The 22,084-nt window shown below is 37.2% G+C and overlaps 1 protein-coding gene across 5 annotated transcripts in view; it reads right to left on the bottom strand.

The window, feature by feature from the left end:
* LOC122547397 (bcl-2-associated transcription factor 1-like) overlaps positions 1–22,084 on the bottom strand; it is a 71,720-nt gene that overhangs the window by 31,076 nt on the left and 18,560 nt on the right. For all 5 annotated transcript variants that reach the window (XM_043686026.1, XM_043686045.1, XM_043686050.1 and 2 more), the window contains exons 4-7: positions 20,717–21,457; positions 7,987–8,159; positions 1,365–1,470; positions 1,007–1,091 (exon numbers count right to left, since the gene is read on the bottom strand). In XM_043686026.1, the coding sequence (XP_043541961.1) occupies positions 1,007–1,091; positions 1,365–1,470; positions 7,987–8,159; positions 20,717–21,457 (1,105 nt within the window). The remainder of the gene's footprint in view (positions 1–1,006; positions 1,092–1,364; positions 1,471–7,986; positions 8,160–20,716; positions 21,458–22,084) is intronic.

The following is a 22,084-nucleotide window of genomic DNA, read 5'->3' as shown; positions in this document are numbered from 1 at the left end:
ATTCATGCTTGAGTTGACAAGTGGCAAGTAATATTCATGCCACATAAATGCCTGGCAATGACGATCTCCAAATAAGAGACAACCTAACCACTGCAACATGACATTTAATGGTGTTACCATTACTGAATCCCCCACTATCAACACCCTAGGGTTTACCATTGACCAGAACAGAGGTCATAATTAGGAGGTTTCCTTGCCCTTGTCTGACTTGATACCATTTGATTTCATGAGGTCCAGAATCAATGATGAGGACTTCCTGAGCAACTTCTTCCATACTGTATACCTTTCTGCCACCAGTTCTTCTGGGAGCACCCTGGCAGCGGGAAAGAATATACTGATGCTGTTGTCTTATGTTTTGACTGTAAGGCATGATTCCATGAGTATGAGAGTGACAATCTCAAGCTATTGCTTGACAATCTATGGAGCAGCTCTTCCAATGTAGGCATAAGCACCAGACGCTGGTAAGGAGAACTTTGCAGGGTCAACAGGTCTGTGCTTTCTGTTTTCGTTTCTGGGGCCTACGTCGATGCTAAATGCCCTGTCCAATTTTATTCTTTCCTTTAGACTTTATAGGCTGGGTAACAGTTAAGACTCAACCACATTGCCATCAGTCTGGAATTCTCTGTCAGCCAGACAAGCTAAGCACTGCAGATTTCATTCCCTAAAAATGACAATAGTGAAGGAAATAGGTTTTTACAATCAATCAATCAATCATGGTTACATGCTCACCATTAGACTATTTGGTACTGTCAAAATGTCAGTAATTATAAATCAAATCAACACAAATGAGCAGTACACCATAAAGCATATAGGTTGAAGAGATAAGTGATGTGATAGGGTTGGGAAATTGGGCTTAACCTTTGAAACATATCTTTGAGTTTTAGTTCCAACTATGCTTTCCACAATACACTAAAAAACATTTTTTTCAAATAAAGGTACATAAAATTAAAACAGAGCATCTTAAGTAGTTCTGATTAAATTCAAAATCTATAATAAAGTTGTTCACCTTTCGGTTATCTTCATTAGAACTTGCATCTTCCTCTGTGATTCGAGTATGTTTTCGTAGAGAGTTAGGGGAAATATCAATTCTCCTAAAAATCAACAATGACAAATTTGGAGACTTTAGTGTTGCAGTGAAAATCAAGTTACGTCATCCTTTCATATCACCACATCCATCCAACTTTCTCCCTTATTCCAGATAATAAAATTAGCACACTTTTTCAAGGTGAATTCTCCAAACAACTTAAAATTGCAGTATTGCATATTTTAAAAGCTCACTAATTTTTCCTTGGAAAAACAGAACAATTAGCACATGCCATTAAAAATATCAATAAATTTTAGTACCATGAACTGGAACTGTATACCTGTGGATTTCAGGACTTTTCTGCCTAGCTCCATGGTCTTCTGTTGTCTTTTGATACATAGTGAAGCGCTCATTTAGGGTCATTCCTGTTGACTTGAAATAATGTTCTGTTGGTTTTAGAGGAGAAATACAGAAGTTAGTTTATTTTTGCGTCAGATACTCCTTTCTTGTGAAGATAAATGTTAGTACATATTCAAGAAATCTGGCAGAAGTAGGAGATAGATGGAATCATGCAGTAAATGTAGTGGCTGCAAGATTACATTCTTAGCTACAGATGTTGACTCAATGCAGTCATTCCAACCATATTCATACACCTAAGGTCAAAAAATTTTCAAACTCTGAAGTGCAACAGCAAATAAAAGTTACAACTGCTGCATTGCATGAGATGTGACACTCAAGCATTTCGAATTTTCAGGTGAACAGAAGTTATTTACTTTGCAAGGTTTTTTTCCTTATCCACACTGCATATTAGTTTGAAGAAATGGATAGAGATTTATCACCAAACACAGCTGAAAGCATATCCTGGAGTTGGACGAACTATTTGTTGCAGTATCTTTTTTAAAAAATAAAACAATTTTCCCCACTCCTAGATGACTTTATAAAGTTAGCAATGCAATGAAGACCTTTTCAAGTTGATCAACAATATACCCCTTTTTCAATCTCAAGAAAAATTATTCAACTGTCTCAAACTTGGCTATGGAAAAAAAACTGGTTAATAAAATCACAAGTACAATATCTATGGGAAAACTTACCGCCCGAAATCCAGAAACTGCCTCACAACCAACCATAAACACTTCAATGGGTCACTACAACAGTAGTGCCTCGATCATAATTCCATGAAACCCAACAAGGAGTGCAGAGGAATTTTGTTGTTAGCAATTCAGTTATAAGCCTTTTTTCCAGGAAGACAGAAGCTTCAACTTTGCCTGTGCTTTTTGCATCTGTATCTTTCAACCGTTATTATATTTTTTAACATGGGACTTGGAATTTCAATACATGAACACATCCCAGGATTGCCATGACCTATTTGCAATGAAAAAGAAAACATCACTGGGCTTTTAGCTCAGCACAAGAACTGTACCTGTAACAGTGTACTGGTGCACTAACATAATAAATGTATTTTATTTTCATAACTATTTCACTAGAAAATGATCATGGTGACTAAACATTGGTGGATTCAAAAAAATTCTAATCAATCAATTTAATGTACATATATTCATCTGACTTAATATTGATAATGATGGGGAAACTCTTAGGTGCAAGTTTTCTCTGCATTTCTGTAGGTTTACAGTTTGTCAAACATGATGTTCAAAAACAGAAAAGTTATAAAAAGCATAAGATAACACAATTACATTTATGTACATACAAAGTGGCTAAATCACATTGTATTTCATACAAAACTGTGTCAAGTTATGGAATTCTGAGAACCTGAACTATGTTTACACAAAAAAATTTTTAAATATCCAATAGTCAACTAAGTATTACTGCAAAAATAATTAACTGAATTTTAAAAATTTTGGCTAGGGAGAGGAAGATGGGAGGTTTTTGCTCCTTTTCCTCTTGCTCATGAGTTAGTAGAGTCAATGTTTAACAGTTTTTATGGAAAATCTCTTTAGCACTCAAAAGTCAAACAGTGTAATTTTTTGTAAATCTATATACGAAGTATATTCCAAAAGAAAAATGCTACCTGCTGGCTATTTCAAAATATATGCATTTTTTTTCTCTTCCATCACCATCTCAACCCTGGGAAAGTTAGACTCCCATATCCAAGTTAAAAAGGCTTTGCCCTGGACACACAGATTAAGTTAAAGTCAGTTTTTGCTTAATCCACCATGAAGCACATGTTCATTCATGTGATCAGGGTTCACAACAGTTCTCTCCAACAGATGCACAATCCTCATCAAAATTACAATACGGGCCAAAGATATAGCATGTTAACTACTAAGCTACAACCTTCAAATCTTTTAATTTAAAATAGAAGCACCTTTGATAAAGAAAACATGTGAAAAATGTAAGCACAGTACTTTGAACTTCACTCATTCACACTTCATTTTCTTAAAAAAAATTAGCTACAAATTTAGTGTTTACAAAAATCTACTTGGTAGCTGTGAATTTTGAAAAGATAGTAGATTGTTTTTATCTTAAACCTATTTCTTACAAGAATCAATTATAATTACAGTGGAATCAATTTTTTTTTATTTAGAAATTGAATTATATGTGTATGTCATCTGTGCCTTGACATTCCAGCTACATGTGCTTACAGCACCAGTTAAATATGTAAATTACAAAAGCAATTTATTAACTAAAAACTATTACTGTAGCATAAAGTCGAACTTGTCATTTTAAGCTGAAAACTGATGGGGATGTACTATACAAAACACTGTTATGCCCAATTAAAAGCTAGCATGCGAGTATGCAAATTGCTCAATGTAATGTTTCCATATTAATATCATTAAAATTGGAAGTTTGAATTTAGCATGTGCTGCCAATACTTAATCATGTCCAAAACATTGCTGAATCACAAAATGCTGGAAATAGATGCACACTGTTCAGATCTGTCACATGCATAAAAGAAAATGCTCAGAAATCTGTAAAAATATTGTTTTAAAGTGAGCACAAAAACATTCTTACTCTAATATTTTCAATACCCTATAAAGAACAATGTTCAATCTATGGTGTATGCAGTTAAGTATTTTATGGATTAGCTCTATAGGCCATGTATAACGTTAGGCATAAATCTTAGGTAAGTGTCGAGCAATGTTACAGATAAATCCCAGAGACTAACTAAATAATGTGCTCAGTTAAACATCAATGTAACACTTTTAAAGAAATCACTAGAACTTATGCTCATATATTGTAGGACTGCAATAAATATATTTCTTTAAAAGAGGTGCCCACACAGTGCATATTGCATACAAAGTACCTCACAGGAACTTACCGTTTTTTTGCAAAAAGCATGAGATGTATCAAGTTAAATTTTCAGTTCTTATAACCTGCTATACAATAGCTTCTAGAACATTGTGAATGAAGATTTACCTAGTAGATGAAACAACACAAACTTAATTTATCATTGGGCCAAGAAAAAAAAAAGTATTTCTAGAATTGTGTGAAAAATGTAAGCATAATAATCTAAGGGTATACCAAGTGTAGCAACCAGACCCTTCCACATAAATACTCACCCCTTCAACAATGGTTGAGAATTAAGGGTCATCCAACTAAGCAATCATCAGTTTTAATCAAGATAATGGCTAAATCTGTGAAAAACCTTTCATTATCTTTAATTGGCAAGAAATGTAAAGGGGGTATTTACAAACATCACCACACCTGAGATCAATCAATGAATCCTGTATACAGATAACCCCTTAAATAAATTCACGTTTACCCAAGTGAAAGAGGCACAGTTCACTGTGACATTTAAAGTTATAAATAACTAACATTCCCCTGATCCACAAAGCAAACAAACAGAAACAGTGCTCCAAATTATACATCATATATAAAATTATTTCCGACTAATGAAGTGCGAATTTGCATTCAAAAACTTAGCATAAACTATAACAAATGCCAAGTGCTCAATGCAGACATCATCGGATGTCAGCTACACTGAACTCATTAGCCACCAACAGTCATTCCCGAGCCCTCAATGACCCCAGCCCATAAACTAGTCAAACTTGCATTATAAAAATAATGGCCAAATAGAAAAGATCTAAAACTGCAATCTCATGGTTAAATTTAATGGTAAGTACAACATATTTTTGAGCTTATTGACTTCAAACTTTTTTAAAAAAATAATCCTTACAATTTCTTAACATCAGAATGACATGACTACTGAGCAACCTGTATCAGCAATAAGCATTCCAACGTAGTGTAAACCATATTCTGTCCTAACAAGTATCCCAGCCTTAGAATGTCGGAATTATTAATCAGCTAACCTACCATACTAGAGTATATCTATCCTCTGGATTTTAATGAGTCTTATTTAATGAGGTTACCCCCAGCTATTCATTTCCTTTAGTTATTCAGATTACAAATAGCGTTAATTTAAGAAGTACAAACATCACTGAATTATTATGAATAAAAGCAAAGTATCTAGAGTATACAGATTCTCAGTGTATTTGAAATTATATTTAGCAATTACATGAACACAACATTTTGAAATACTATGCTCTTTCCAAATTGTGACAGCATACAGCTCAGGATACTTCAAATCAAAAGTTTCAATTTTATCTGAAGCATACACTTCCATTGCAAGTCATTTTCTTAGGAAGAACGAAGAGCTGAATATTTCAGCTAAGAAATTCACTAAATTTGAAGTCAATAGACTTGATAATAATAAAAAAGGATTTAAATGTGTTTGTTAAAAAAAAAATCACTGCATTGTATCGAGTGTATACTATAAAGTTGTTGAAAAAGTCTATTTCCAATGACGTGTATGTTAGAACGTTTATGCATATACATATATTTTTATACTTATTTTGAATAAATTATCTATACTAGTTTACAAGCATCACTTTGCAGGCATTAGTGCTAGTATTCTAGGTATAGTGTGTGTATATGCTGACAAAGAGAAAATAACTTGCATTTGTATTGTAGTTTCATAGCCTCATGGTGTCCCAAAGAACTTTACAGTTAATGAACGACCTTAACAATGACACTGTTATATTGTAGCAAAATAAAACAAACTTCCAGAAATAGGAGATAGATAAACAGATTATTTGTAACTGATAGTATAACTTGAGGGATAAATATTGGATAGCATACTAGTTGAGCCATGGAGTTTACATTCATTTCCACGGGATCTTTTAGATCCACCAGCGAGGGTAGATGGAGCACACTCACATTACTGCACTGAATTGTCACTTAGATTAAGCTTGTAAGTCTTAATGTGGTAGAAACCAAGTTCTTGTACCAATCAGTCAGTCAGTCACATAAAATGACATTTTCAGTTTTCAAAGCAGCAACGTCTTGTGGTAAACAATTAACTTTTGTTGCCATCATAGCTAATGTGCAAGCACAATATCTGCTGTTATTGGTTTCAGCAAAGATTTTATAGATTTGAAAACTTAAATCACTGCATTAATAGTTACCAATGCTCTCTTAAAATATTGAGCCTCATATTGAATTTGTGCTATACAACATTGATTTCCTTGAAGTTTAAAAAAGTATGCCATTTCTAAACAAATGAACTGAAACAACAGGTATTAAAGGTGATGGTTAGTTCCTCAGAATGCCTGAAAATGTTGCACATGAAGGTAGACCATGTGCCCCATTTTCCTCCAACAAAGGGAATATGGTTCAGATCAAGTTTCTCCCTCAGTGTTAAACTTTGTCGTTTCTAATTCCATTAAGAAATTAAGAGAGAACATTTACAAGGAAATGAAAAGTTATCTACAGCCTTGGAAGAGTAACGGCCCAATTAAGATGCTAATTGATGAACAGCTGACAATTATTGAAGAAATAAATGCTGAATACTTCAAAGTCAATGCATTTTGAAGTCTACACATTAATATCCAAAAGACAATACTTCAAATTACTAAGGTCCCCAGTTTAAAACATCAATATTGTTATCACAAGTTTTGGACTTCATTGTAAGAAAATCTGATTTATGCCTCTCTCTACAAATGATAAAGCACTTTAAATGTTCGACCAATTATTTGCAGATGAAAAGCTACAAAAGCATTAACGACTATCTCAAAATAGTTGTATCGAACTAAGGAAGTCCATCTTCACAGGCCAATTAAAATGTGGAAAGAGGCAGACTAACAAAACTTAGCCTGTATTGTCAGTTTAGTACAGAAACATTCAGATGTACTACTTAGTCAAACTTTGCATCCAAAATTCTAAATATTTACGCTCCTTTGATGATTTAGCATTTTAAAACACTATATAGTAGTTCGGAGTGCTGCAACTAACCTTAAAGCCTCCATTTAGTAAGGGGCAGGTGCTAACACAGCGATCAAGCTTTGATCTTCAAATCACTGGCCAAGAATTCCTATTAGAAGTTCACATGCTCAAAAGCATGAAGATTGGCTGTGATACCCCCTGCCCAACATAGAGAATAACCTTCCGACATGTATATAATATCCTCATATTAGTAAGTGAGCACTTGGATGGAGTAAATGAAAATGTTCAGGTACATGGAAACAAGTTCTATTGTGTCAACAATTTCATTTATAGAGATTTAATGCACAAACTGGATACTTTTTAGATTCAACACAAGAGAAAAGGCATACAATGTACTACCACTTTAATAGTTAACCCTCAAACTCTGAATAAAATGAGCAAATGTTACCATGGTAATATGAAGCGACCACTGTCACTGTACTCAAAATTATTTAGGGTTGGGATGATTTCATTTCTACATCTCAGTACTTTCTTGGGAAATATTTTTTCTGAACAAAAATAAAGAACCAAGTAAAAGTGCTTTGTTTCCCCCTTTCAAGAAATAGTTGCTTACCTGTACATCTTCATTTAAACTGAACCGCGATAGCAAAAATGCCAAGTGTGGCAGCATATATCAAGTTATACTCTTGGGAAAATTCAGAATTGAAAGATTATGCAACAAAACACTAAATTGGTTCTAGCATGCTTTTCACAATGATACATCTATCCAGGCACCAACATACCTTTAACATGATGAACCAGGGCCACGATATGCTGAATAAATGACTCTGACGAACTTCTGTAAAACTGAGGCAACTTAAGATGATCAAAGATAGAGCGGAATCCTTGCTCTTTCTTGCTGGAATGGACAAGAGCACAGGAAAGCAGTCTCTCAGTTGTCAAAGAACTCCCAGGTCTGGAAAGAAGGATAAACTACATTTTAAAGACTTCTGTGTATTCCGTACTTATTTAGATGCCAATTAATATTTTCCTCCTCACTCAAATACAACAGCCTTGTGATGTCAGTATAGTCTGAGATCGTAAATTCAAATTCTACCATCTATTTTTGCAAAATTGAACTCTTAATACAAAAATTTGGGGGCAACTGAATGGTTACGAAAACGGAACTGGATTTATAATGTCCTTCAGGAAGTGAATCTTCCAACCTCTCAATATCTGATGATGTAAAAAGGCAAGGATCAAGTTTTTTTTTTGAAAGTAGCTTTAACAATAGATAGAAATTGGAAGCTCAAATTCAGATCAGAGGAGATAATAATAGTAATTAGATTGAGAGGTGAAAACGACTGTGGATGGAGCAACCCCGAAGACAAAATCTAATCTGTGGTTTTGTACAACTCCATTACCACAGAGATGACTCCTAACAGCCCCAGGGCAACAAGGGGAATACTGACAGAGGACTAGAGAATGTTGGAGAAACTCAACAGGTCTGGAACCATTGTTGGAGTGAGAACCAGAAATAATGTTTTGAGTCAAATCCACCACGGTCAACTTCCTCCTCACACCTTTAAAACCACCCTTGTTTAGATTTAGTCAAGCTTCAGACTGAATCCCATCTTTATCAAAATTAATGGTAAATTCTATCATGTCTAGGGACATTGTTGAACTGAAAGAAATTAGTTTCTAAAAAAGTGGTATGGGGAAATTAATGGGACTGAAAGTTGAAACGTTCCTGGGACCCAATGATCTTCATCCTAGAAGAGAAGGATGTTGGAAAAGATAGCTAGAGATAGCGTGATAGCATTGGCAATCATCTTTCAAAATTCTGTTAATTCTGCAATGGGTTGGAAGGTTGAAATTGTAACCCAGTGTTTAAGAAAGGAGGAGATAGAGAAACCAGGGCACTACAGATGTTAGCCCGACACTGGTAATAGGAAAAATATTAAAATCTATTAAGAAGAATGGGATTACTGGATATTAAGATACACTGATTTACGAAGGGGACATCATATTTGAGAAATCTGATAGAGTTTTAAGCATGTTCATAGCAAAGTTGATAAGGAAGAACTACTGATATGGTGTACTTGGATATTCAGGAGATATGATATAGTCCCACAAAGGAAATGATTATATAATATTAAAGTCAATGGTACTGGGATAATATATTAGCATAGAGTGAGGATTGGTTAATTGGCAGAAAGAAGAGGAGGAATAAGTAGATCATTTTTTCAGGATGGCAGGTTGTGATTATTCCTGATGAAGGGCTTTTGCCCAAAACGTCGATTTTCCTGCTCCTCGGATGCTGCCTGATGAAGGGCTTATGCCCGAAACGTCGATTCCCCTACTCCCCAGATGCTGCCTGACCTGCTGCGCTTTTCCAGCACCACACACTCAACTCTGATCTCCAGCATCTGCAGTCCTCACGTTCTCCTAGTTTGAGGACAACAGCCAAAAAGATCTTTAACTGTAATATTGGCGAGATGGCACATGGAGCGCTGTGTGCAGTTCTGATCTCTTGCCTAAGGCAGGATATAACTGCCATTGAAAAAGTGCTGCAAATGTTCACCAGACTGATTCCTAGGATGCTGAGGCTTTCCTATGAGGAGAGATTGAACAGACTGTTTATATTCTATAGTGTTTAGAAGAATGAGAAACAATCTCACAGAAATGTGCAAAGTTCTTAAAGCGGTGGATAGGGTGGACACAAAGGCTGATGGAAATGTGTTGCTGGAGAAGCGCAGCAGGTCAGGCAGCATCTAGGGAACAGGAGAATCGACGTTTCGGGCATTAGCCCTTCTTCCTGAAGAAGGGCTAATGCCCGAAACGTCGATTCTCCTGTTCCCTAGATGCTGCCTGACCTGCTGCGTTTCTCCAGCAACACATTTCCATCTCTGATCTCCAGCATCTGCAGACCTCATTTTCTCTTCTGGACACAAAGGCTGTTTTCTCTGGCCAAGGGTCTAAAACCAGGGGGCATTCTCAGAATAAAACGCGATCCATTTGGGACCAAAATGAGGAAAACATTTTCACTGAGAGTGTGATGAGTCTTTGGAATTCTTAATGCCAATTGGCTGTGGAATCTGAGTCATGAATTAAGTTCAAGTCAAGGATTGATAGATTTCCAGTTATTACATGACAGCAATGGATTTAGGTATAGTGTGAAAATATGCGGTTGAGGCTCATGACCTAGAATGGCGGAGCACGCTCATGGGACTGACTGACCTACTCCTGCTCCCATATTCCTAATTAAGCAAAGACTGCTAACTCTGCTCCAATTCGATGTTGGCCAAACTTAAATGAATGAAAAACATATTTTGCTTTCATTTCATTTTTCAACAAATTGCACCATTGCACTTTCTAGGTTTTCAGGTGGAGGAGGAGAAGGGGGAGGAGGAGAGCAGATAGAGAACTAGTTTTCTACTTGATATTAAGTTCCTGGAGAAATCATGCAAATAAGCACTACAAAATATTTGAGAAAAACATCTCAGATCTTAAACTGTAATTGCTCCACAAGACACAGCAAGAAACCAATACAAAATGTCTCCATAAAAGCTAATGCTCTACTTATATTCCACATTATATTGGAGATTTTATTGAAGGGTCTGTCTTCCGTATGACTCTGTGACTCTATGATAAATTAGGTTAAAGAATAGGTCATTGGAAATGCCATGGTAGACATTTAAGGTAGAATACAATAATAAAATACATTCCAACTAAAAAGGAAATTTCCAACTTGACAGAAGGCAAGTCTGCAGAATTAATAACAAAAACAACAAAATGGTAGATGAATTGAACGGGTATTTTGCAACAGTATTCACTATAGAGGATTCAAGCAACATGCCCAGATTCAGTCAAGAAATTGAAGGTAGGGAGGAACTCAGGAAAATGAGACTAACCAAACTATTAATGCTATAAGCTGAAAGGTCCCTAGGACCTGATAGACTTCATCCTACAATCTCAAAAAAAAGCTAGTAAGATAGTCAATGTGATGCTTTTAATTTTCCAAAGTTCCTCTGTTCAAAAACTTACATTTACTATTTTCCAATTTAATTGAAATTCTTTTATTCAAAAAGGTAATCAAAAGCATAAAACTACAGGCCATTTAGCTTAAAATCCTTCCTAAATCCTTCAGGAAGATGATATAAGTTATTACTAAAAGATATTTTAGAGGGGCACTTAGAAAAGTTGAAGATGGACACTGCTTGATTATATGGTTTTGTGAAAGGGAAATCATGTTTCACTAATTTATTGAAGTTTTTGAGGAAGCAACATATACTGTGGATAAACAGAAAGCATTGCAATTTTCAGAAAGCATTTTCAGAAGGCATTTGATAACGGTGTCACATCAAAGGCTATTGTTAAAATTAAAAGTTCATGGTGTAGAGTAACATATTAGCATGAATAGAAAACTCGTAGAGTTTTATTATTTATCATAATGGAAGTAGAATGCAAAAGGTTATTATACTGCAGTTAAACAGGGCATTGGTTGAGACTACATCTAGAGTATGACATACAGTATTGGTGTCCTGAAGAAAGGGAGGATACAATGAAAGCAGTTCAGAGAGAAGGCTGACTAGATTAAAACTGGTAACTTTAATAAAGAATGGAAAAGGGACAAACCAGGAAACTACAGGCCAGCTAGTGTAATCCTAGTGGCAGGGAAACTACTGGAAAATATTCTAAGGGAAAAAATTAATAAACATTTGGAGAGGCAAGGATTAATCAAGAACATTGTTTTGTTACGGGGTTAATGTCTGACCAACATGACTGAATATTTTGAAGAAGTGACCAAGTGTGTAGTGAGGGCAATGTATTTGATGTAGTCTGCTTGGAAGTCAGTGAGGCTTTTGATAAGGTTCCACAAGGAAGACTGATAACAAAGAACCCTTAGAATCCAAGAAAATTAGGCTATTCGGATTCAGAACTGACTGAATGATGAGCGTCATGTCTACTGATCCCTTTAAGTAACAGGACAAGGAAATAAAGTGGGGAAGGCGGCATAGGGGATAATTGCCTTTATTAACTGAGGCAGAGGGTTTAAGAGCAGGGAGGTTATGCTGGAACTGTATAAAATGTTGATTAGGCCACATCTACAGCACAATGTGCATTTCTGGAACTCTACATTATAGGAAGGATATCACTGCACTGGAGAGGGCACAGAGGAGATTTACCTTAGTATTGGCTGGGTTGCAGAGTTCTAGTTAAGACGACAGATTGGATAGACTGGGATTGCTTTCCTTGGAGCAGGGACCAAGATGGTAGACAATTGCAATGCTTAAATTGTGAAGGGCATGAACAGGATAGACAGTAAGGAACGTATCTTTTGTGGGAGGGCTCAATGGCCAGGATAAGGAGGAGATTTAGAGGGGATGTGAGGAAAACATCTTTCACCTGGAGAGTGGTGGGAATCTAGAACTTGTTACCTAGAGACAGAAACTGCCAAAGCATTTTAGCAGCATTTAGATGTCCACTTCCAATGCTAGTCAAATAAGACTATAGGCCAAGTGCTGGAAAATGGGATTAGAATAGTTAGGTGCATATTTTTGGCTGGTGTAGACATGATGGGTCAAACGGCTATTTTCTGTGCTGTCAATTTCTATAATTCATCAATAAATACCTGGAATGAACAGGTTGTCTTATGGATAAAAAGGTTGGACAGGTTAGGATTGCATCCTCTGGAGTTTAAAAGAATAAAAGACAACTTGATTGGAACTTATGATCCTGAGCAGTCTTGACTAGAGTTCACATTGGAAAGGACTTGTAGATGCATCTACAACCTAGGGATCACCATTTTAAAATAACACATCACTCATTTAAGACTGAGATAAGGAGAAATGTTTTTCAGAGGTTCATGAGTCTTTAAAACTCTTTCTCAAAAGCAGTGAAAGCAGAGTCCTTGAATCATTTTAAGACAGAGGTAAATAGGTACTTGTTAAGAAAGGCTGTGAAGGATGACAGGGGCTAGGCAGGAATGTGGCGAAATCAAAATCAGCCACTAGCTTATTGAATAACAGAGCAGACTCAAAGGGTTTAATCCTGCTCCAAATCTGTATGAGTATTTTCTTTAATTCAAGCTAAAAGAGAGTACTTTGGACAGAGAATTTTTTTTAAAAATTCATTCATGGCATGTGGGCATCACTGTAGGCCCACCATTTATTACTCATTCCTAATTGTGCTAAATAAGGTGGTGGTGAGCTGCTTTCATGAACTACTACAGTCCATTTGGTACACCCCACAATGCCATTAGAAAGGAAGCTCCAAGATTTTGACCCAGCAAACAAACAGCAATATATTTCCAAGTCTGGATGCTAAGTGGCTTGCAGGGGAATTTGAAGGTAACCTTGCAGGTGGTATTGTTCCCTTGTATCTGCCACTCTTGTTCTTCTAAATGGTAGTGGTTGTGGGTTTGGACTGTGTTGTCTTAGGAGGATGCCCATTTCACCTATGTCAAGTCTACCTGGAAACAAACTCATGTGACCTGCTTGTTATGCAGATAAATACTTGTTCTCAAATGTATTTAAAATAAGGAGAAAGTGTTAACAATTGGACCCAGGGAAGGTGGTGACTGGCCTTATTGCTGTCTGAACTCAGACTCTTAAGCAGTCAGAATGAAGGATTTTAAGAAGTTCAAAAGCAGGTGCTGCTACGCGAGGCAAAGGAACATAGAACATTACAGTGCAGTACAGGCCCTTCGGCCCTCGATGTTGCACCGCCCTGTCATACTAATCTGAAGCCCATCCCACCTACACTATAACTCTCTGATTATTTTGCATGTCTCTATTAAGTCACCTCTCAACCTTCTTCTCTCTAACGAGAACAGCCTCAAAGCCCTCAGCCTTTCCTCGTAAGACATTCCTTCCATACCAGGCAACATCCTAGTAAATCTCCTCTGCACCCTTTCCAAAGCTTCCACATCCTTCTTATAATGCGGTGACCAGAACTGTACACAATACTCCAAGTGTGGCCGTACCAGAGCTTTGTACAGCTGCAGCATGACTTCCTGGTTCCGGAACTCAATCCCTCTATTAATAAAGGGCAAAACACTGTATGCCTTCTTAACAACCCTGTCAATCTGGGTGGCAACTTTCAGGGATCTGTGTACCTGGACACCGAGATCTCTGCTCATCTGCACTCCCAAGAATCTTACCATTTGCCCAGTACTTTGGATGGAGTAATCGGAATGCAAAGTGCATCACCTCACACTTGTCCACATTAAACTCCATTTGCCACCTCTCAGCCCAGCTCTGCATCCTATCTATGTCTCTCTGCAACCTACTACATCCTTCATCATATCCACAACTCCACCAACCTTAGTGTCGTCTGCAAATTTACTAACCCACCTTTCTAAGCCCTCATCCAGGTCATTTATAAAAATGACGAACAGCAGTGGACCAAACACCGACACTTGCGGTACGCCACTAGTAACTGGGCACCAAGATGAACATGTTCCATCAACTACAATCCTCTGTTTTCTTTCAGCAAGCCAATTGCTGATCCAAACTGCTATGTCTCCCATAATCCCATTCCTCCACATTTTGTATAATAGCCTAATGTGGGGAGCCTTATCAAACGCCTTGCTGAAATCAACTGGTTTACTCTCATCTACCTGTTTGGTCACTATGTCAAAAAAAATCAATAAGATTCGTTAGGCACGACCTACCCTTCACAAAACCGTGCTAACTGTCCCTGATCAGATTATTCTTTTCTAGATGGTTATAAATCCTATCTCTTATAACCTTTTCCAACACTTTACCAACAATTGAAGTGAGACTCTGGTAATTACCAGGGTTGTCTTGAACAAAGGAACCACATTTGCTATCCTCCAGCCCTCAGGCACTATTCCTGTAGACAGTGATGATTTGAAGATCAATGCCAAAGGCTCGGCAAACTCTTCCCTTGCTTCCCAGAGGATCCTAGGATAGATCCCATCCAGCCCAGGAGTCTTGTCTATTTTCACACTCTGCAGTATTTCTAATACCTCTTCCTTGTGAACCTCAATTTCTTCTAGTCTAGGTGCAAGTATCTCTGTATCTTCCTCGCCAACATTTTCACTTTCTATAGTGAACACTGTCGAAAAATATTTATTTAGTGCTTCCCCTATCTCCTCTGACTCCACTATTATCCTTGATTGGCACTCAGTTAACTCTCGTCATTCTTTTATTCCTGACATACCTTTGGAAAGCTTAGGGTTAACCCTGATCCTATCCGCCAACAACTTCTCATGTCTCCTCCTGGTTCTTCTGAGCTCTCTTTTTAGGTCTTTCCTGACATCCTTGTAACCCTCAAGCGCCTTAGCCTGACAGAATTGTGATCGCTGTCTCCAAAGTGCTCACCTACTTCCAAATCTAACACCTGGCCAGGCTCGTTACCCAGTACTAAATCTAAAGTGACTTGGCCCCTTGTAGGCCTGTCTACATACTGTGTCAGGAAGCCCTCCTGCACACACTGGACAAAAACTGACCCATCTATAGTACTCATACTGTAGTGTTCCCAGTCAATATTTGGATAGTTGAAGTCACCATGACAACTATCCTGCCTCTCTCACTCCTATCGAGAATCATCTTTGCTATCCTTTCCTCTACATCTCTGGGACTATTCGGAGGCCTACAGAAAACTCCCAGCATGGTGACCTCTCCTTTCCTGTTTCTAACCTCAGCCCATACTACCTCAGTTAACGAGTCCCCAAACATCCTTTCTACAACTGTAATATTGTCCCTGATCAACAATGCCACACCTCCCCCTCTTTTACCATCTTCTCTTTTCTTACTGAAACATCTGAATCCCGGAACCTGCAACAGTCATTCCTGTCCCTGCTCTATCCATGTCTCTGTAATGGAGCAGGACTACTTTTCAGTTCATCAACAAATGAAATGTTGAGGATGACAGAGAAGAAACAAGGATTATGAGGAGTTAAAAAAACTAGGAAGTCATATCAGAATACCTTGGAAACAGAGGAGATTGAATGAACAGGAATTATTTTTTAAAAATGAAAAGGTTCTGCAAGATGCACCCTGTAGGGTCAGAAAGAAGAGATCTTGCAGGTGCACTATACCTTTAAGAGTAAAAGCTAGCAGTGACAGCACCAAGTGTTCTCAGTTAGACATTGTAACATGTGCTCCAGCTACTGGGGTAGCTGGTTGCCTGGAAATGACAAAACAGATTCAAAATTAGAGGAGAAAGTGAGGACTGCAGATGCTGGAGATCAGAGCTGAAAATGTGTTGCTGGAAAAGCGTAGCAGGTCAGGCAGCATCCAAGGAACAGGACAATCGACGTTTTGGGCATGCCTGAAGAAAAGATTCAAAATTAGGTCAATTAGTTTAAATTATACCCCGAAAATTATCAAATTCTGACCAAGTTTGAATGGAGTATATTGACAATCTTAAAAGCCAATGACACAATCCAATGCTTTGGGGTATAAGACCAGGGAAAATTTAACATTTGGGAGGAGAACTGCCACCACACCAACAGCGGTAGACTGCTAGTCAGAACTCTCAGAGGTACCTATCTAGAGAAGGAGTTTGCCCAGAGAAAAGCCTCCACACTGACCTGGAGAGTAAATCTACCAACGAGGATGAAGAGAAGATTCGACCGCTGGCTGGTTTTAAAATTTCAATTTTTCTGTAAATCTTAATTGGAAGTTTTATCAGACTAGTATTATAGAAGGCAAGATAAAAGATAGGTTAGAGGAAGGAGTTGTAAATAGTTGTTAGTTAATTATTCTGTTATACTTCAAGAAGTAAATTTGTTAATTTTTACTTTAATTAGTTCTTGGCCACTCAAATTTTTACACATTGCTGCATGGGATAAATCTTTTCTGTGTTGGTTTAAATTAAGCAGGAGGGTTTACCCAGTGTCGTAACATGCTGCAGCTTGTGATTTTCAGTAGAAATCTAGTCTTATATTTAGGGAGCAGTAGAAATATATAAACATAATGGTGAGTTTTGGTTGCAAGTTAAGATGGAAGACCTTTTCAGTAGGTTAAAAAGTAGTCGTCTACTAATCTAAATTGATGAATGTGTTTATTACAGTCAAACGTCTTAAGACATGAATTTTTATTTATTCCCAGGATGTGGGCATTGCTGGCTTGACCAGCAATTATTGCCCATCTCAAACTGCGCTGGAGTTAGTGCTGCTGAACTGCCTTTTTGAACTGCTGCAGTCCACTGAAGGTAGGCACACCTACAATTTAACTAGGAAGGCAACTGCAAGATTTTAAGCCAGCCAACAGTGAAGGAATATCAATATATTTCCAAGCCAAGATGGTTTGGAAAGCATCTTGCTCAGATAAGTCGCTGTCCAATCCAACAAGATGGTCACTCGGAAATTAATCTCTTTGAAAGTCATTCACTTCAAGGTTGATAACAAAATTTGAAAATTGCCAATGGTGTTGGACAAGAAAAGGTCCACACTATATCACAGTGGATTGAACTGACTGGCTGTCTATAATGTTTCACCCTCATCAGATAACTAGGTCAACATGAGAAAAACATCACACGGAAAGAATATAATACCACTACAGCTACTTTGATCAATTGGTCTTAAAAGTCACCTGTCAATAGATCCCAGAACAAAAATGAAGCAGAAAGACATTGATATGAATATACCAAGACTTTAAAAAGAGGAGGGTGGAATTGGAAAAGATCTGTCAACATTGAATTACACTTTTAAGAATTGGAAAGCTCAAACATGCAGCAGCCAAACCTTCCCTTTTCCATCAGCACATGGAAATACACTATATTTACTTCTTTGCTGCTTCACAATTGAGGGCAAAATAAAAGGTACCATACACGGTACATTTTACTCTGAAGTTAACCACACAGCGACAGTTGCCAGTCTATCCCTCAGTCAAACTGCATATATATTTACAGGACTGGTATTACATTGAATGCTAACTTGTCTACACCAAAAATAAACAAAAATGTTCAAACCTTTGGACAACAGTTTAAAAGAGTGTAGAAGAAGTTTACAAGGATGTTGTCTGGACGTAATGGTCTGAGTTATAGGGAGAGGTTGAACAAGCTCGGACGTTTTTCTTTAGAGCATTGGAGGCTGGGGGGGAGAGAACGTTTATAGTGGTGTATAAAATGATGAGAGGCATGGGTAGGGTGAATGTACTCTCTTTTTCCCAGGATTGGAGAATTGAAGACTCAAGGGCATCAGTTTAAGGTTGGAGGGGAAAGAATAAAAGGGAACCAGAGTGGCAACTTTTTTTTTTTTACAGAAGGTAGCACGCATATATAATGTGCTGTCAGTAGAAGGGGTTGAGGCGGGTACATTAACAACATTTAAAAGGCATTTGGATAAATACATGAATAGGAAATGATTAGAAGGATAACAGCCAAGTGCAAGGAAATGGGGTTAGCATGGATGGACATTCTGGTCAAGATGGACCAGTTTGGGCCAAAGGGCCTGTCTCCGTGCTGTAGGATTCTAGTTCTGTAGTATGACTACTCTGAGGAAGTCACGTCTCTGCATTTATGAGAGCCACGCGACTCGACAGAATATTTCCAAACATCCCTTTGCATTGGGCCAAAGGGGATCTAAAAGTCCGAAAAGTAGGTCAGTTTCCACTGGTACAACAAGAAAATGAAAATCTTTGAAGGGAATTTACTGAAGCAGTGAAGGACTTTTCTTTCTCAATTCTCCAGTTGCTCCCTCCTTGAATTATTCATTAATTCATGGAAAGTATACATCATTGGGTATCCCCAATTGCACAAGAGGATAAGCCATCCTCAAACAGCTGCAGTCCAGTCTCGTGGTTTCGATGCACCATTTCAAAGGGAGTTCAGAATCATTTTTTAAAATTCATTTATGCGATATTAGCATGAATGTTTGAGCCAGCATTTATTGTCCATCCCTTATCGTCCCTGAATTATATGATTATCTGGGCCATTTCGGAGGACAGTTAAGAGTCAACCACATCAATGTGGATACAAAGGACATTAGAGAAACAATATTTTAAAAACAATAAGTCAACAGTAGTTACATAGTTGCCATTAAAGCAGCTTTTTGTTTTATTCCAGATTTTTATTAAAGTCAAGTCAAGTGTCACCATCCACTGTGGTGGGTTTCAAACCCATAACATTAGCCCGAGGTCCTGGATTACCATTCAGCTACTATCACTGCCTCCCCTAGCCATATAAGCCATATTAGGTAAAGGCAGGAAGTCACCTTTCTTAAATGATATAGCAAACTATTAAAGTTTTATAATAATCCAGTTATTTCATGGTCACCATTTCTGAAACTATATCTTAATTCCAAATGTATTTAATACTCAGAATTTAAATGCCACATTTACCCATGGCAGAATTTGAATTGACGTTTCTGCACTACTAAATGAGCAAAGTCAGCTATGCCACTACAACTGGACTCTTTGGATAATTTCATAAAATCAATTCAAATGTGAAATAATGCTCATTTGCCTTGGATTAAAATGCCTTCCAAAGTCTTGTTTGACCCAAGACATATTTTCTAAAGGAAAGGAAACTCCATTTTATTCCAATAGGTCTAATGAGTGAATAGCATTCCTATGTATAGATAAGTCCAATTTTAAAGATTAGTAAGGACCATAAGACATCGGCTTAGCCTATTAAAAAAAGACTGGTATTTATGTTCGACAGTCCTCCATTTACTCCATTTACAATAGAGAGCCTCCAAAACACACTGTTGACTGGTATCTTCAAAAACAGAGGTAAACTAGTACCTAACTGGAGCCAAGATCACACTATATAGATTATTCTCTTTACGGAAAAACTATATAAACCCTCAATTTCCTGAAAAGATATCCTTCACCAAAGCCAGTCAGAAAGGAATTTTATCAGCCAATTTTGTTTCCCCGTACTGGTCCTTGGTGTTTACTGCTTTTCATACATCACCTAGATGACATGTCTCTAAGGTGGTTTAAGAGCTGGAAGGTGGGAGGGAAAGACAAGTGTTCAGCCATGATAGGCCTTAGAATTGTGGTGCTATAATGGGTTTCATGGAGTAATTCCATAGCCATTAGATTTCAAAATTAACTCAATGTGTCTGTAATTTTTGACATGGCAAGCCAGAAAATCTATACTTGGGTACACTGTCAATTTTTGTCCTAGTATTTTTAATCAACCTGTTTGGACATGTTATGACACACCTCTATGGCAGGAGAGACTTAAATCGCGACCTTCTGGCCCAGAGGTAAAGACTATAACACATTGTGTCACAAGAGGCCGCACTGAACAGCAAAGACAAAAAAGTACTGAATAATTCAAATCTAAATCAACAGATTAAACATTTCTATTATGAGTACGTGGTACTAATCTGTGACATTTTTAAGAAGTAGAAAATTAACTTTTGCAAATGATCATTTCTAAACCACTCACAAACATTCTCTAGTTACAACTAATTAGTTTTACTAATCTGAATTGCAAAAAAGATATAAAGGGAAAAAAAAAGCATGAATGTATAAATAAGAGACAAATCAACAAGAAAGGCAAATTCAGCAAAGAAATACAACACACAAACAAGCAGCAACTTACCGTACAGAGTCTTCAAAATGGGGTGAAGTCATTTTCAATTTCACTTCAGGCTGACAGGATGTAGTGGCCAGAGGTTTTATTCTGGGCGGACTTTCCTCTGTGAAAGACATTTTGTCCCTTTCTCGGACATCTGTGTTCTTCTGCTGTGGGAGTGAGGAGCTTGGATCATACAGTTCTTTGAATGTTTCATCTTTCACTGGCTCAGGTGAAGCAGGTTCTTTCTTTGGTGCTGCTCTTTCCTCATATTTTTTCTCTGCATATTTGTCTTCTTCCCTAAGTTTCTCTTTTGCTGCACTAGATGAAAAGCTAGCCACATGAAATTTGTAAGACCTCTCATCTTCATACCTTTCATGGTCTTTTGTTCCTTTGACTACAATTTTTGTATTATATTTACTTTCTTCACTGTCAAAATTCCAATGTGATTCAATTCCATAACCCTTTTCCTTCTCTGCTTGATTGGTCACACTGTACTGATATTTAGGTCTGTAATGATCTAGTTCATCAGATAATGCATCCACAACACACTGTCTGTGCCTTTCTGGGGACTCGGTTAAGTATGGCATTTTTTCTGCTTCTTTTCTGAAGTACTCACTTTTAGAACTACCATAATCTATTCCTTTATCCCCCCATTCCCTCCCCCTTGCCTTATCTTTCTCCAATCCTCTTTCTTTTTGAGTATCTTTCTCTCTTCCATCTCCTCTGTCCAACACAAAGGTCCTATTCTCCTCATCCTCGGTGTACCTATAAAATAAAAACCATAAGAAATGTAACAAAAAGATTCTGCACATTTTAAAAGTTTTACTTATTAAAAGCTTGATTAATTCCTGTTTCAGTAGCAGTGTCTGTGACAGAACAAAATATTCTTAAATCAACATTAATCATCGCTTCTCTCATGTATTCAGTCTACAAGAAAATATCAGGAAAGTTTTAAAAAAATCATTTTTTTAAAATACGATTTTATGCCATTTACAGTTTATAATTTAGTTCATTTCTTTAATTCATTTAGTCTAATTTCTGTGCTCAGTGATTTACTAGCAGCTCCAATTTCTCAAATTATGTCAAAATCAAATGATCAAAAGTAACTAAGTGAATTTTGATCACAGATATCGGCACTTAGCAAATCAAGTTTAGAATCAATTTAGTAAGCTAATAGCAAAAGGAAAGCAAAACAAATAAATAGAGGGTGAACCAAGAACAATTTAACCAGTCCCAGCTCTATCTGCAATGTTCTCTCTCTTCAGATATTTGTCCAAATCCTCCTTTGAAAATTATGAACAATTACGAAATGTGCCTCCACCACATTTTCAGGCAGTGCATTCTGGATCTAACCAACGTGCAGCATAAAAAAATTTCCCTTTACATTATCAA

This window comes from Chiloscyllium plagiosum, unplaced genomic scaffold, assembly GCF_037043375.1.
Source record: "Chiloscyllium plagiosum isolate Xiang-an unplaced genomic scaffold, Cpla_swu_hap1 HiC_scaffold_3, whole genome shotgun sequence".
Classification (NCBI taxonomy): Eukaryota; Metazoa; Chordata; class Chondrichthyes; order Orectolobiformes; family Hemiscylliidae; genus Chiloscyllium; species Chiloscyllium plagiosum.
This window is presented reverse-complemented; position numbering and strand designations above follow the sequence as displayed.